The sequence below is a fragment of the Archocentrus centrarchus genome, chromosome 20 (assembly GCF_007364275.1).
Source record: "Archocentrus centrarchus isolate MPI-CPG fArcCen1 chromosome 20, fArcCen1, whole genome shotgun sequence".
In the NCBI taxonomy this organism is placed as follows: Eukaryota; Metazoa; Chordata; class Actinopteri; order Cichliformes; family Cichlidae; genus Archocentrus; species Archocentrus centrarchus.
In genome coordinates, this window is record NC_044365.1 from 4,905,175 (window position 1) to 4,921,270 (window position 16,096).

A 16,096-nucleotide genomic window follows, 5' to 3' on the forward strand; every position below is an offset into this window, starting at 1 on the left:
TAAGTAATATGAACTCAATATTTTTAAGTGGAATCAAAATCTGGGTTTACAGTGTACTTTGATGCAGCACAGTTTTCTAAATCCATTTTGTCTCAAGCTTACATCAGCTTATGCAGCCGTCACTACAAATGTCCTGGGAGAAGGAACAAGGCAGCAGTCCAAATGTCCTGAGTGGGCACAGCTACACAAATAAGGCTGCGTGTGGGACAGGATTCTGCAGCAAAGGCCCGAGCTGCTCAGATGATTTAAGGCTCCACAAAGGAAAGTACTGCAATGAAGTGTGGTCTGCTGATGGAGTCTCAAGTAGTGGCAAACTACACTGAACTGATGTGATATTCACAATGATGCACCGGATCTTGGTGCCAGTCCAGATGGTGGATCCTTCAGAGTCACCTCAATTTGGACTTATTGAGGTAAAGAGCAGCATAAAATTCTGCTCATCTCAAGGTGAAGAATAACTGTGCCAGTCTGAAGCATTCACACAGATACATCTGATTGGTTCAGGGGTAGCCGGCAATTAAGGTACTGCAATGGTGTGACTTTTGGTGTGACAGATTTAACTCTAGAAAGTGTGGCGTGATGACATATTCATTGCTGAAATCAAGACTGAGACCTTTACTATTGTAACACATGGATGTGCAACTACATTGAACAGTTGTTTTAAATATCTTAATCAGCTTTTACCTTTTTGCCAGGTGCTTGTTGTAGTATTTGCTATAATATAATTTACTGTTGGTTAACTGTTACACAATCATTTGATGTAAAATATGTTGATATTAATCAGTTGATAAAATAAATGCTAGACTAGACTAGAATAGAGTAGAAAGCATTTATTATCATCAAACTTGGAGTATGATGAAAATGTAGCAGCTGCCACATTTCAGTGCCTTTTCTTTGTAAAACCAAAACAAGAAAGATAAGAAAAATGCTGTAAAACCAGTATGTATATACTACAAAATAAATATTAAACAGAAAGCAAGGAGTTACAAGGAAATAAATAAATGTAATAAAGATACTAAATAGACCAAATTTTGTACAGGTGCCAGTTATTGCACAGAGATGCACAAAATGTGTAAATGTGTCCTGAGGGGGATGACTCGCCCATCACTGGGGATGAGGTCACTAAGGTAGTTAAAGAACTCTGCAGTGGTCTGGATTGGCAGACTGGGGTAGTGGTTCCCATCTTTAAGAAGGGTGACCGGAGGGTGTTCTCAGACTATTGGGGGATCACACTCCTCCACCGCCCCGGAAAGGTCTATGACGGGTGCTGGAAAGGAGAGTTTGTCTGTTAGGTGAACCTCAGATTCAAGATTCCAGATCCAAAAGTAACTGGGAGAATAATTGTCATTTTTGCCTTTATGTTTGTGTAAAGATGAATATTTAGAGCTATAATCTGGATCCTTCTTATATCCAGTGTATCTCAGTTATCACAGCCACTCTGATCTATTCCTCACCACAGATTTTATCTTGGAAGCCAACAGAGACCAACTGTAATTGTAGATTTATGGCGGTTTTATCCATCAACTTTGTCTACAAAAAAATTGTGCAAAAAATGTTTGTTTGAACTCTTGCATTTCGCCCCAGTGCTTAACAGTCACTTTGTTTATAGAGTATGTACACTGAATACACATATTAACTGCCTCAATGAAGAGTAGTTCCTGAAAGACACACCTCTACTATCACCTTGCACCCTGTGTCAGCTATCTGCCCACACACACATGCACAATCACATCAGAGATCGCTATTTAGTCAGGACTGGGGATTAGAGTTGGCCTTTGTGGATCTGACATTCACCAGCTGGACTTAATTAGCAGTGCTGAGCCTGCTGCTGACCTTTTGTCATGTGAGCTGTCATTGAAAACCTTTCTGTTGACTTGAATGGGGAATGCTATTTGTTAATGTAATCAGAGATCACCCAACTCAGGCTGCTGCACACAGGGAAGTATGGTCTTCTCAGTGTGTGTAGGAAATAGGATTGTCACTACACTAGAAATTCAAACTCCGTACCGATATCCAGGAAAATACTCTGCATCATTTTTAAATACCACGTGATAATTTTGATCCCTTCCTGCAACAACAGCAGTAATGGCAAAGTTGATTTGTTAATTTTCAACAAATTTTCCTAATTGTAAATTAGATTTAACAACAACTGCTGACGAAAACAAAATCAGAAACACATTTCAATAAATTATTGTAAAAGTAGAAACGTAAATGTTTATCTTGTCCACATTTGCCTGCACTGCAGCTCCTCTTTCATCCACAGTCCTCACCGCTCCGCCTGAGTCTGACGCCCTTCACCTCTTCAGCTCTGCGTCTCAGGCCTGAAACTGGTCCGATTCGACTGCCCTGCTCCAAGCCACTCTTTATTGGCTCGGATTAGTTCAGCAACCTGCCCGGTCGTCCACACATCCATAATCCTCTCTCAATATCTGTCAATACCTGTTCATCCCTGCAATGTTTATCTTTTATCTATCAACTGTCTGCTAGTCACTACAGCTAATGTGGCTATTGGGTAATTGCTAATACTTAAACGCCTAAAATTACCATGTGTGCCAAGTTAACATTTATGATAACTCTTCAATACTGAGCTGTGGTTGAAACGGGAGCTTTACTGACCTCTCAAAATTCCCCAGTGTTGTGAACTGCTTGAGCAGCCAGTGAGCAGAGGCGCTTCGCTGTGTGAAGCTGTGTGTCAGTTGGAGAAGGCAAAGACGACACTGTTGGTATTGATACTGTTGCAAATGAGTATCTTATCCAATATTAATTTTTAGTTTCGATTACTATATCATTTTTTTAATCGATTTTTTTGACTAACCAAGTGGCTGGGGTAGTACACAGAAACATGTGTGCAGAGAAGAGCCTGAAAGTCCCAAAGTCAGATTGGATAAAAAGATGGCTGAAAAATACTGAGCAAAGATCCTGTTTGACTTCCAGATACAGACAGACAAACTAGTAATGGCTAACCAACCTGACATAGTAGTGGTGGACAAGAAGAGGAAGAAGGCTGTAGTGACAGAGCTAGCATTAATGAGTGATAGCAATATCAGGACGAAGGAACACAAGAAGCTCGAGAAATACCAAGGACTGGGAGAAGGGATAGAGAGGATGTGGAAGGTGAAGGTAACAGTGGTCCCCCTGGTAATCAGAACACTCGGGGAAGTGAGTCCCAAACTGGGAGAGTGGTTCCAGCAGATTCCAGGAATGGCATCCGAGATCTCTGTCCAGAAGAGCGCAATCCCGGGAACGGCTATGATAGGACCCTCAAGCTCCCAGGCCTCTGGTAGAGGACCTGAGCTAGTAAGAGGACAAAGCCCATCCACAGGGTGAGTGGGGAATTTACATATATAATATACTGGATACTGGACTGATAGAAGTGTTTTTGTCAACAAATTGCAGATAAAAACTCAGAGAAACGATTAAATTATCCTGCTGACAAGTCTTGTGTGTGTCAAAGCCTGACATGATTCCTCTGTGCCGCTGAGCCAACGAAGCCAATAAATATTAAAACACATCCGTGAGTCACACTGTTACACCGGCTGATGTGTTTTTTCACTGCTATGAACTTGCACATTGTATTTTATTTGGACTGAGTGCAACATGCACATCACATACTGCCACAAATACACATTACTGCAACAAATTTGAATGAATCCATTTAAAATAGTCCCCAACAAAACACAATTTACTTCTGTTTTAGAAGCATTGGATAACAGCTACTAGTGTTGATTTCAGTCTGCTGGGGGCTGAGGCAAAATTCACAGGGGACCTCACTAACCAGTGTTCATCATCATTATGTTATAAATAAGCTGATGAAACGGAGTCTGCATCTATTCTAGTGGTGTTCCAATAGCACATTGCCATTTAGAATGAGAGTTGGATATTTTACCAGTGAGCTCCCCCAGACAGCTGCAAGAATATCACCCCCCCCCCCCCCCACCCCCCCCCCCCCCAAAAAAAAAAATTTAATTAAAAATTAACATGTAGTGTAGATGGGTTACTGTTACAGAAGCCCAGGTAGTCTGTAGCCATGGTGTAATTAATGTTACCTTTGCATGTGCCATATTTGTGCTCATGTCTGTGTAGGTTCTCTGTCATCCAGGTAATGTAGTCTCTGGAGCTTGAAAGAAAGTGACTGGACTTCTTTAGGTTTCCTGAAGACGTTTCACATCTCATCCTAAAGGCTTCTTCAGCCCTAAAACCAAATGGTCGAGAGATCCAGCGGGGGGGTTGTACCCTGGAGGTGTTCATTGACTCACTATTATTCATGTGCAGAGGTGGGAAGTAATGAAGTACTAATACTTCGTTACTATCCTTAAGTAGATTTTTCAGGTATCTGTACTTTGTACTACTTACATTTTCAAACAGGCTCGTTACTTTAGGTTTAACACGTCTGAGAGAAGTTTTTATTTCCGGTCAGTCCGCCATCAAACATCAAACGATCTGAGCCTAAACAGAGGAATAATAATATAGAAGAGACAATCTGGCGTGTCCTCCATCACCGGGGTTTATTGCATACAAAGAGATTAAAGAGGCAAAACTGTATGATTAATTAATCATTTATAGCGCTATAATCAGGGGTTACACTGGGCCGGACCGCCGATGCCCATAAGTTGTGCTCGTGGTACTTCAGCATTTAGCACTACTGAAGAGGAGCGAGCATGAAGAGAGTAAGGTGTGGCAGGTAATTTTAAATGCAACGTTTCTAAATGCTCAACAAATATCAGCACAAAAAGTGTGTGCAGTTTGTTACACAGCATGTCTGCTAGCTAATGGAACAGCTGCTGTATTTCCAGGGAGAGCAAAGAACGAGCGATAACTTCACTCAGATGGAGAAAGATGTAAGAAAGAGGAAGGAGAGGAAGAAGAGAGCAGCAGCAGCAGGTCAGCTGATCACAGCCTGCACACCAACATCATTTACTGCAGCTCACAATAGAAAGCTGTGCTTCTTCTCCCCATGCAGAGCCGCTACAGCTGATCTTAGGGTTCCTCCACCTTCTGAATCCCACTGTAACCCCTGAGTATCCTCATGTTGGTGTTTAGGTAGAGGCACAGTCACCCTCTACTATGGAGGACACAGAGAATAGAGCTGTGTTTAAATTCACTTTCACAGTTTGTGTCCTAAATAACAGATTCAAGCTGAGTGCATTCATTAGAATTAAAATTTACATTGGAATAACATTTGTATTCTCATGTATTATTTTATATTATTACAATAATATATAATGAGGTTCAGTTAGCTTTATAGAAAAATAGCAGGTAGAAACGTCCTCCAAAGAGCTACTTTTACTTTCTTACTTTGAGTACATTTCAGAGCCTGTACTTTTTTACTTTTACTCAAGTAAAGAAGTTGAACCAGTACTTCAACTTTTACCAGAGTAGTTTTTAGCGCAAGTACTTGTACTTCTACTTAAGTACAGAATTTCAGTACTTTGGCCACGTCTTTTCATGCGCATAATCATGATCCAAAATGCTGCAGCTAGAGTACTGACAGGGACTAGAAAGAGAGAGCAGATTTCTCCCATATTGGCTTCTCTTCATTGGCTCCCTGTTAAATCTAGAATAGAATTTAAAATCCTTCTCCTCACCTACAAGGTCTTGAATAATCAGGCCCCATCTTATCTCAAAGACCTCATAGTACCATATCACCCCAACAGAGCACTTCTCTCTCAGACTGCTGGCTTACTTGTGGTTCCTAGGATACTTAAGAGTAGAATGGGAGGCAGAGCCTTCAGCTTTCAGGCCCCTCTTCTGTGGAACCAGCTCCCAGCTTGGATTCAGGAGACAGACACCCTCTCTATTTTTAAGATTAGGCTTAAAACTTTCCTTTATGATAAAGCTTATAGTTAGGGCTGGATCAGGTGACCCTGAACCCTCCCTTAGTTATGCTGCTATAGGCCTAGTCTGCTGGGGGGGTTCCCATGATGGACTGAGTGTTTCTTTTCAATTACCTCTTTTTACCTTGTTTATACCCCACTCTGCATTTAATTATTAGTTATTATTAATCTCTGGCACTTTTCCTTGGTGTGTCTTTTGTCCTGCTCCTTTGTGATGGGAAAGATCCAATGTACACCTCTGAGCTACCAGTGCATGTCTTTCTTTGTTTTTTAAAGTCACATACATACACAAAGCAAAGACAGATTCTCATAAAGCCACAGTGTACACTCCACTCAGCAACAACAAATTAAGTAATGTTGACTCAATGTTCTTTCCACTTAAATGCAATTTCTCTACTCCCTCTTGAACTGCCATTCCTATTACCATTGAATTATTCTGCTTGTGTGGACAATTGCTAAACGCATCAACCACAGCCTCCTCCGCAGAATCAATTCTGCATACTTACCAGCTGGAATTTTTCAATTTATATGCCCTGAAAAACAATCCCAAATCACTAATCACAGCAGCATTGTTCACACTCTTTGCTTGGCTTCTGTGCTCTTTGACTTCTCTAGCTGTAAGCTGGGATAACATTGCACTGCACTGATTCAGGCACGCATGTTCATGTACTCTGCATTTGTGTGGGACTTTGCAGTGCAGCTGATTAGTTGTGCTGAGAGCCATGCTTTCTGGATAGTATCCTACATATGCCAGGGAAATAGCACTGCTGATGAGAGATTGTGTATTGCTCATTTCTGATCTGAATTTAATTTGGACTCTGATGATTATTACCATTATTGGAGTGCACTGAAAGAAATAGAGGCAGATATGACTGTCTCTTTGCTTTAGCCCACCTGCCTAAAGATAAAAAATAAAGTTATCAGCTCCCGCTAAAGGTATAGATGCTTGTGGATAGGACAGGAAGTAATGTCAGAATCCAGAGCTGACCTGCTAAGTTGTGACCAAAATACAGTTATGAAAAGCAGTGCTGATTATTTAGCACCTCTGCCTCGCGAGATAATCGATCCAAGTGAACATCTTTAATATTTTTCAGTTCGAATCAGTTTTTCAGTTTGTAGTGTGCTCCTAATGACAATTTCAGTGTGACGGCCAATCACAGCAGAGCATCGGTCAGTTTAGATGAGATTTTGGTCTGAACTAAAACTACCATTTGTCCCAAATTCAACAGTCACAAGAAACCAGTGAGGATTTTCCCTGAAATGCAGTGAGAGACACTGCCCCAGCCCCCCATCTTACAGAGGTAACAAGACAGCCCCACGACATCAAGAATCTTAAACTCAAGGTGCATCTCATTCACGCCTTGGCACTGAGGAGCTGTTTAACTATCTCAGTGATCTCACCTACAGTGATGGGTGAGTATCCCCTCTTCTTCACATTCTGCTTCTATGGAAGATATGTCAGCGGGACTGAGGATATCCTCAAATTATTCCTTCCACTACCCGACTATGTCTTCAGTTGGAGTCAGCAGTACCCCATGCCCACTGAGTGTGAGCAGAGCATCACTTTATTCTCCTGGGTCACAGTAGTTTGCCAGAACCACTTTGAGACTGACTGGAAGTCTTACTGTATGCCATGCTCTCTCTGAACTTCTCCTAGATTTTACTTCAGCTGCTGCCAGAGCTGAACTCCACTTGCCCTCCTAGTGCCTGCCAGCTGCCTCTGGAGTCCCAACCAAACCCAGTAAGACTCCTTCTTCAGCTTCATGGCTCCCTTTACTTCAAGAGTCCACCATCTGGTTTGGGGGTTAATTGAATGACAGGCACAACCATCTTGTAGCCACATCTCTGTACAGCTGTTTCAGCAATGGAGGTGTGGAACGTGGAACACTTGGCCTTCATATCTCCAGCCTTGGAATGCTGTCAAAGTTCTAACAGAGGTGGGAATTTAAGACCTCACAGATTAGTAAAAGATATTCCCAGTGCATCCTCACTATACACTTGGGCACACCAAACCAGTCCAGCATCCCTTCCCATCACCTGATCCAACTAAAAACCAGGTAATGATAACGATCAGTTGACATCTGAGCTCCTCTCTTCACCTGAGTACATAGTCACAGGTGAGGATACAGTTACAAAAACAATCATCATCATTGACCTGTGACCAATGGTGTCCTGGTGTCACATGCACTTATGGACACCCTTTTCTTCAAACATGGTGTTAGTTATGGACAAACTGTGGTTAGTACAGAAGTCCAAGAACAAAACATTTGAGTTCAGGTCCGACAGGTCGTTCCTCCCAGTCACACCATCATTGCCAACATGAGTGCTGAAATCCCCAGCAGGACAATGGAGTCCCCGAATGGAGCACTCTGCAGCACCCCAAATACTGACTCCAAGCAGGCTGTAAACTGTTGCTTGGCACATAAGCACAAATAACAGTCAGAACCTGTTCCCTGACTTGAGGGTGTACAATTACAACCCACTTATCTAACCGGGGAAAACCCCAACTAACAAACACTGAACCAGGGGGAAGCAAGTACACTCACCCCTGCCCACAGCTTCTCTCCAGTAGACTTATTCCTGAGCTGTGGGTTCGGGCTGGGCATTTACACAGCTAAGTGCATACTAATTAACATTCACACACATTCATACTCCAATGGATGCATCTGAGACAACTAGGGGTTCACTATCATCAGGATACTTTGGCATGCAGACTGGAAGAGCCTGGAATTGAAACACCAACCTTTCGGTTAGTAGATAACCTGCTCTACCTACTGAGCCACAGCCACCCCGTGGGTGAATGTTTTATTTTGCAGTCATCACAGGCATTCTCTTAATCGCTTGTAGTTTGGTTTCATGCAGGAGCAATTTGCCTTGAAAGACCCTACCAGGGGCAAACTATCCCAACAACATAGCTCCTGGGGTCACTGGGGCAGAGAAACCCTTCCACCACAGTAAGATGATGATTCATTGAGGGAGTGATGAATGATCAGATCATCGACATGAAAGAATATAATTGTTTTTGTCCACTAATGTACTATGGTCAACAGTCTTTCTTACTGTTGCTGATAACTTGGGCACTTGGAGCACCAATGTTTTCCCAGAAAACCTGTTGAAATTTAAATAAGCTCTTTATTATTTATTTATTTTGAACAATCAAAATTAAAAAGAAAAAATAGTTTAGGAAAATAAAACATACATATATGTATATATGCATATGTACACATATTTACATATACAACAGATACAAAGTAAACAACATTATCAACATAAAATGTTCAGCAACGTATTTTGTAAACAAATCTCAAGGTGTTCAAAAAGGGAGCAGGAAGAAGCAATAGCTTATCTAGTCCTGTATGTCCTTATGCAAGTTCATAATTAAACTAGTTATATTATTACCCAAACATGCACCTGTAGATGTATACACAGACACATGCATGTATGGCTGCACATACCTACCCTTATCAAAGTACCCGTAGATACAATTTACTCAATCCTCTATAGATCAGAGCTTAATGTACATGTATCTACAGTTCAATAATAACAAAACATTCTATCTCATTCATATTTATACACATTATTTATATACTCCTTATATTTTTTCTTGAATTGTGCAATATTTGTACTTTGCTTAATTTCATCATCTAAACCATTCCACAAACTGATACTTTTAAGAGTGCTGCGAACACATGGTTGTACTAAGTTACTTTTCCCTCTCAGATCATACCTCCCCTCTATTCTTAAAGAAATTCTGAATGTTCTTTGGAAGCATACTGTTTTTTGCTTTAAACATCACCTGAGCAGTTTTAAATTTTACTAAATCCATAAATTTCATAAGTTGTGATTTAAAAAAAAGTGGATTTGTATGTTCCCGATACCAAACATTATAAAAGTTAAAAGTGCTCTTTTTTGCATTATACATATTTTTTGTAGAGAACTTTTATATGTGTTATCCCAAATTTCAACACAATACTCTAAATATGGCAATAACATTGTACAGTAAAAAGTGTGCAAAGTTTTTCTAGTTTGCCTAGTTTTTCCTAATATCCCTATCATTTTTGCTATCTTATTACACACATGTTTGATATGGGGTTTGTATCATAACTCGTGATCCACTATTACTCCAAGAAACATATGTTCAATACAATATTAATTTCCAACTTTATAGTTGTCTTAGTTAAATTTAAAGATAATTTATTTCTATCAAACAAACATTTAAGTTTATCAATTTCTTTTCCAACATCCTCCAAAAGCTGCTTCAAATCATCCCAGAACAAAAAATAGTTGTATCATCTGCAAATACAACAAAATCACTACATTAGTCGCTCTACATATATCATTAATATACATAGTAAACAATTTCGGACCCAATACTGAGCCTTGTGGAACACCACAGGTAATATTCAAACATGAAGATTTGGACTGACCAATTTGTACATATTGCTGTCTATTATCAAGATAACTTTTCAACCAGATATTTGCTACCCCTCTCACTCCATATCATTCCATTGTATATATTAATATTTTATGGTCTATGGTATCAAAGGCCTTTTTCAAGTCAATGAATATCCTCTCTGCATATTTTCTGTTTGATGTTAACATGGCTGATCTAAAACATACTGACTTTCCATTAGAATATTGCTTTTTTCATTAAAATTGCCAAGCCTTGGCACAAACTATTTCTCCATTATCTTAGAGAATTGTGAAAGTAAAGAGACTGGCCTATAGTCAGTAAAATCATGAATATTACCAGCTTTGTGTAAAGGGATAACTTCAGCTATTTTCATTCTCTCAGGGAATGTACCTGTTCTGAATGATAGATCACACAGATATGTTAAAGGGGACAATATCCCATCAATTACCTTCTTTACTACAGTCATATCAGTATCATCACAGTCTGTTGAAAGTTTATTTTTACATTTAGTTACCATTTCAATAATCTCCCTTTCTTCTACCAGTTTCAAAAACATTGAATTTGGTTTTTTAAGTCCACAAAACTCACTTACAGTATTCTGCTCAGATGGTATATTTTTTATTTCCTTGTTCAGTCTTGGACCCACATTAACAAAGAAATCATTAAATCTATTAACCACTTCTTTCCCATTTGTAATAGGCATATTATTTTCTATAAAATAATCAGGATAATTAGCTTTGATTGATTTATTTCTAGTAATACTATTTAGTATATTCCATGTTCCTTTAATATTGTCCTTATTTTACATTTCCTAATGATACTAATTAACCTATTCTTATATCTTTTATACTTTTGTTCATTAAGTTTAATTCTACAAGTTATAAATTGCCTATAAAGAGTATTCTTTTTTTTTTTTTTTTTTACAAGCATTTTGTAAGCCCTTGGAGAATAATAATAATATATAACTAATGATTAAATACAGTGCGGTGTATAAACAGAGAGAGAGAATGAAACGAGGTGAATGAAAAGAAACACAGCCTAGGTCTTATTGCAGCATAACTAAGGGAGTGTTCAGGGTCACCTGATCCAGCCCTAACTATAAGCTTGATCATAAAGGAAAGTTTTAATCCTAATCTTAAAAATAGAGAGGGTGTCTGTCTCCTGAATCCAAGCTGGAAGCTGGTTCCACAGAAGAGGGGCCTGAAAGCTCATGCTGAGACAGGATATTTCTAATTTTAGAGATATTGTGCAATGCAAGAAAGCAGTCTTACATATTTGGTTAATATGTGCAGTTTAACTAATTGTTGTGTGTTATCTGGCTTCATGGACAGATAAAGCTGGGTATCATGTGCATAACAATGAAAAGTAAAGTATACCCTCTGATAATACTGCCAAAGAATTCAGACAGAAACTCTGAGTAAGGACCAGGTGGACGATAGATAATAACAAATAAAACAGGTTTTTGATTTTCCCAATTAGGATGGACAAGACTAAGAGTCAGGCTTTCAAAAGAATGAAAACTTTGTCTGGTCTTTGATTAATTAATAAGCTGGAATTGAAGATTGCAGCTACTCCTCCTCCTCGACCTGTGCTTCGAGCATTCTGACAGTTACTGTGACTCGGGGGTGTTGATTCATTTAAACTAACATATTCATCCTGCTGTAACCAGGTTTCTGTAAGGCAGAACAAATTGAAGCGTTAATGGATGGTGAGACATCTTTGAATAGTCTTGTAGGAATGGGGTCTAATAAATGTGATGATGGTTTGGAGGAAGAAACTATTGAAGTTAATCAGAAAGATCAACATGACAGAAAGAGTGTAAGTAAATATCAGCAGTTTTGCTGTCCTTAATCGTACATCTGTGGAAAGGTTTTGACAATTTTATCTCTGATGGTTAAAAATTTAGTTTGTAAAGAAATCCATGAAGTCACTACTAGTTAAAGTGAAAGGAATACTCGACTCTACAGAGCTCTGACTCTTTGGCAGCCTGGCTACAGTGCTGAAAAGAAACCTGGGGTTGTTCTTAGTTTCTTCAATCAGTGATGAACAGTAAGATGTCCTAGCTTTACAGAGGGCTTTTTTTTTTTGTTTTTTTTTTTTTTTAATAGCGCAAGAAACTCTTTTTTCAGTCTAAATTAAGATCTCCTAAATTAGTGAGATGCCATTTCCTCTCGAGCTTATGAGTTATCTGCTTCAAGCTGTGTGTTGGTGAGTTCTGCCAGAGAGTCAGGCACTTCTGATTTGAGGATTTCTTTCTCAGAGGAGCCACAGTATCCAGAGTTGTATGAAGTAAGGATTTAAAACTACTAACAAGATAATCGACCTCTGTGGGAGCAGAGTTCAGGAAGCTGCCCTGCACTGTGTTGGCACTGAAGAAAATAACAGTGGAAGAAATATATCCTTAAACTTATTTAGAGTGCTTTCAGAAAGATCTGCCATAATGAAATTTATTCCCCACTGCTGTGTAATCTATTACTGTAAAATTAAATTTAAAAAAATTCAGTAATGGTAAATGGACTAGTTCTTATATAGCACTTTTCTACTCAGTCAGAGCACTCAAAGCGCTTATACAACATGTTTTACATTCACCCATGCACTCCCATTCATACAAGCACTTCCATGTTTACTAAGCTAAGTGCTTTTAATTGGCTAACATTCACACTCCGACGGGACGGTCGGAGAGCAACTTGGGGTTAAGTATCTTGTGTAGCCTGGTGTAGCCAGGAATCGAACCGCTGACCTTCCGATCAGTAGGTGACCTGCTCTACCTACTAATAGTAATGGAATTATTACTTTAGTGTTTCCTGTTTCAGATGTTCTCCTTTCTCTGTTATCATATCTCGTACAAGTCTTTGTGTTTAGTATTTGTCTTATGCTTATTCTGCTTTACTCTGAAAGTTAGTTTCCTGCTGAATTTCCTTCTAGGTTTACTTTGTTTTTCACTCTGTCTTCACATTATTATCATTTCACCTGTGTTTTGCTCTCTCCTGTTTCTTGTTGGCCAGTCATTCCTCTTTGTATATGTAGTCATGTGTTTCTCAGGTTGTTCATATTTCCCTGTGTACGGCCCCGTTCCCACAGAAAAACAACCTGTCTCGGTCCTCGGTCTCTGACCCAGCAGTTTGAGTTTGCCATCTTAGTTCTCTTTATTACCGTATCGTTTGTGCAGCTTTGTTCTTTGTCCATGTTATTCTAAGCCTGTATTCTTCTCATTATGTTTGTTTCATTCTCATTTTTGTTTGTGTCTCTTTTTGTGATTTGTAGTTATAGTTATTGTTCATAGTTAATCCCCTGAGTGTCAGTTTTCCTGCCCACCTGTGTTCCCTGTATCTTGTTAAGTTCTCTTCACTGTATAGATATTCTCTTGTTTAGTCACTTCCTGTTTTATTTTGATAATCTCATGTCTTTTTTTGTTTTTTTTTAATTTTGGCTTCCCATAAATAAAGGATCATCTTTGTCCATGAACTCAGTCTTCAAGTCTGCATTTTGGGTTCTGCTGCCGCACACTACATGAAACTAGCTGCTAATGACCTGCTATTTTCAGTTCCTGCCTCCACGTCTTCTACACAACCATTACTTGGGTCTTCTAAAACTACATCATGACAGTAACAGACTAAAAAAAAGTAGAATTTTACTCAAGAAAACAGAAGCACAGCAATAATTTCTGTCAGATAATTTCATCAAAATGTTCCAAAAGGCACCAGCACCACAAATATGTTGCAAGTTCCAGATCAGTGACTGGAATTAAGCCTACCAATCATCAAAAATGTGGCTGTTGAAAGCATTGTCTGAAACAGAAAAATGAGTCATAGTTTGTTCCTCAGACTTCCTGACTGTGTAAAAGGTTGTATGCCTCCTTCTAAATGCTCCTTCTTATTTACTTAATGATATAAGTAAATAAAAGAGATCTGAGGCCAAACAATAGTTTCTGCCAAGTTTTGACCCAAACTTGAGCGGACCACCTTCCACTCCAGTCATCTCAGTTAGAAACCAATGCAGCCTCAGTCTGGGTGCCACTAGACAGAAGCATCACTCACATGAATAACAACAAAGCCCTCCACCCCCTCAAACCCAAAGGATTTCAAAGGATGAGTCCCTGTTTTGTTACCCCCCCCCCCAACCCATATCAAGGGCTGTCAAAAAATTAGTTCCACCTCAGTTCATTTACCCTCTTCCTCTTCTTCCCACCCCCTACCCTGTGCCCGCCTCCTTCTCCTGCTCCGTGCGATAGCCGATCACTCATGGATAAATACTGCAAATATGTGCCAGCGAGTAATGAGGGACCGACTGAGCTCCGCCACACTGCCAAGAAGTAGCTGAGAGAGGGAGGGAAGGTGATAGAAAAAGAGGGAGGAAGTAGAAGGACTGGGGGTGGAGGGGTGGGTGACAAGAACCTTGACAGTTAATTATCTGGGGAATATGGCAATCAGAGCAGCAATGAGTGTTTCTGAGCGTCTTTCTGTTATTTGGTCCTTGGGGACATGTCGTCGAATTCAGTCGACAGACAATCTGCTGAAGGCCTCTCGGCTCCTCTCTGCTCAGCTGTGTCCACTGCCAAACTATTCTGCTTTCTCTGATTATTCACCTTGACAGAAATTTCTCTCCTGTTGCCTGGAGTCAGGCTCTTACACAAATAGTTCAGTTTTTTTCTTTCTTTCTTTTTTATATACATCTGTACACACATTAGGATTATATAATTGTATGTGTTAATTTATGCATCCAAGACAGCCCCCCCCCCAAAAAAAACCACCCAAAACAAACAAACAAATGACTAATCTGCTCGTCTGATAACACAAAAGATGTTGCTGTTTTGGTTTTTCATATGGATGTGGGTTCTGCGGTCCAGTGTTTCTGTGAGATTCTCAGCACTGAACTGACTTTTAAAATCATAGATTCCTTTTTATATGAAGTGATTTTACAGTTATTACAGTAGATGCAATCTTTTTGTTTTTGTTTTCTTTCTTATTTTTTTAAAGTTTGATTTGTAGTTCCATGTGTGAACATGTGAATAACTTCCCCTGCTCTTCTTTTGTGTTTGGTCACTTTAGGTGTTTTAAGATGTTCAGTTACGGTTAATTTATTACAATATTATGAGCTTGGTTTTGCTTGTTTGCTTTTTTATGGTTCAAAGAACTTTATAAACGAACTTGCTTTGTTTTTGTTTTTCTCTCGGTTGTTGGATAAACACGTGTACACACCAAGAACTACACTTCCACAGATGCTCTTTGTTTTTTGGGCTAAATCAGTCTAAACAGTCAAATCTGGGTGAAAGGTGGAAAATCAGTTTTCACACTATTACAAGGACTTGAATGCAACCTAATTTCTACCTACTGACCATTTATCTGTTGATTTACTCTATTTATAGTGCATAACCATCAAGGCTAAAATTGGGTCTAACGCACAACTGCAAAGCATGTATCTTTGTTTCATTTACAGATATTTGATTGACATTTTATTTGGTTTTGATCAGATCAGACAGTCACACAACACCATACCTACTCCAGCTGTAATTTACATAAATGTACTTGTAAATGCATAAATGAACATATTATTCGCCCCTGCTCGATGAGTGCAGTAGAAAGGTTTTTGGTTCTAACTTGCTGGCTGTCTGAGGAGCAAGAATCTTTTCCACCCAGTTCAGACAGAAAGGGATGGCTTTTCTTCAACCTTGGAAAACTGTTTTTCACATTTTCATCAAATCAGTCTTTAAAACTATTTTTGTTGTTGCTGGAGTCACGAGAACCTGTGACTCCTTGTGCCTTTCATTTTGGTCCCTGTTAGTACGCCACATTTTCATTCCTCATTCTTGTTCATTCGTTCTGCTTGAATCTTTTAACACATTCTTTGC

General features: G+C 39.3%; 1 protein-coding gene across 1 annotated transcript in view; it reads left to right on the forward strand.

The window, feature by feature from the left end:
- Positions 1-3,027: 3,027 nt before the first annotated feature.
- The window catches only part of LOC115799892 (uncharacterized), a 16,257-nt gene continuing 3,188 nt past the window's right edge, over positions 3,028-16,096 (forward strand). Inside the window, exons 1-2 of the mRNA XM_030757188.1 lie at positions 3,028-3,120; positions 3,226-3,323. Of these exons, the coding sequence (XP_030613048.1) occupies positions 3,028-3,120; positions 3,226-3,323 (191 nt within the window). The remainder of the gene's footprint in view (positions 3,121-3,225; positions 3,324-16,096) is intronic.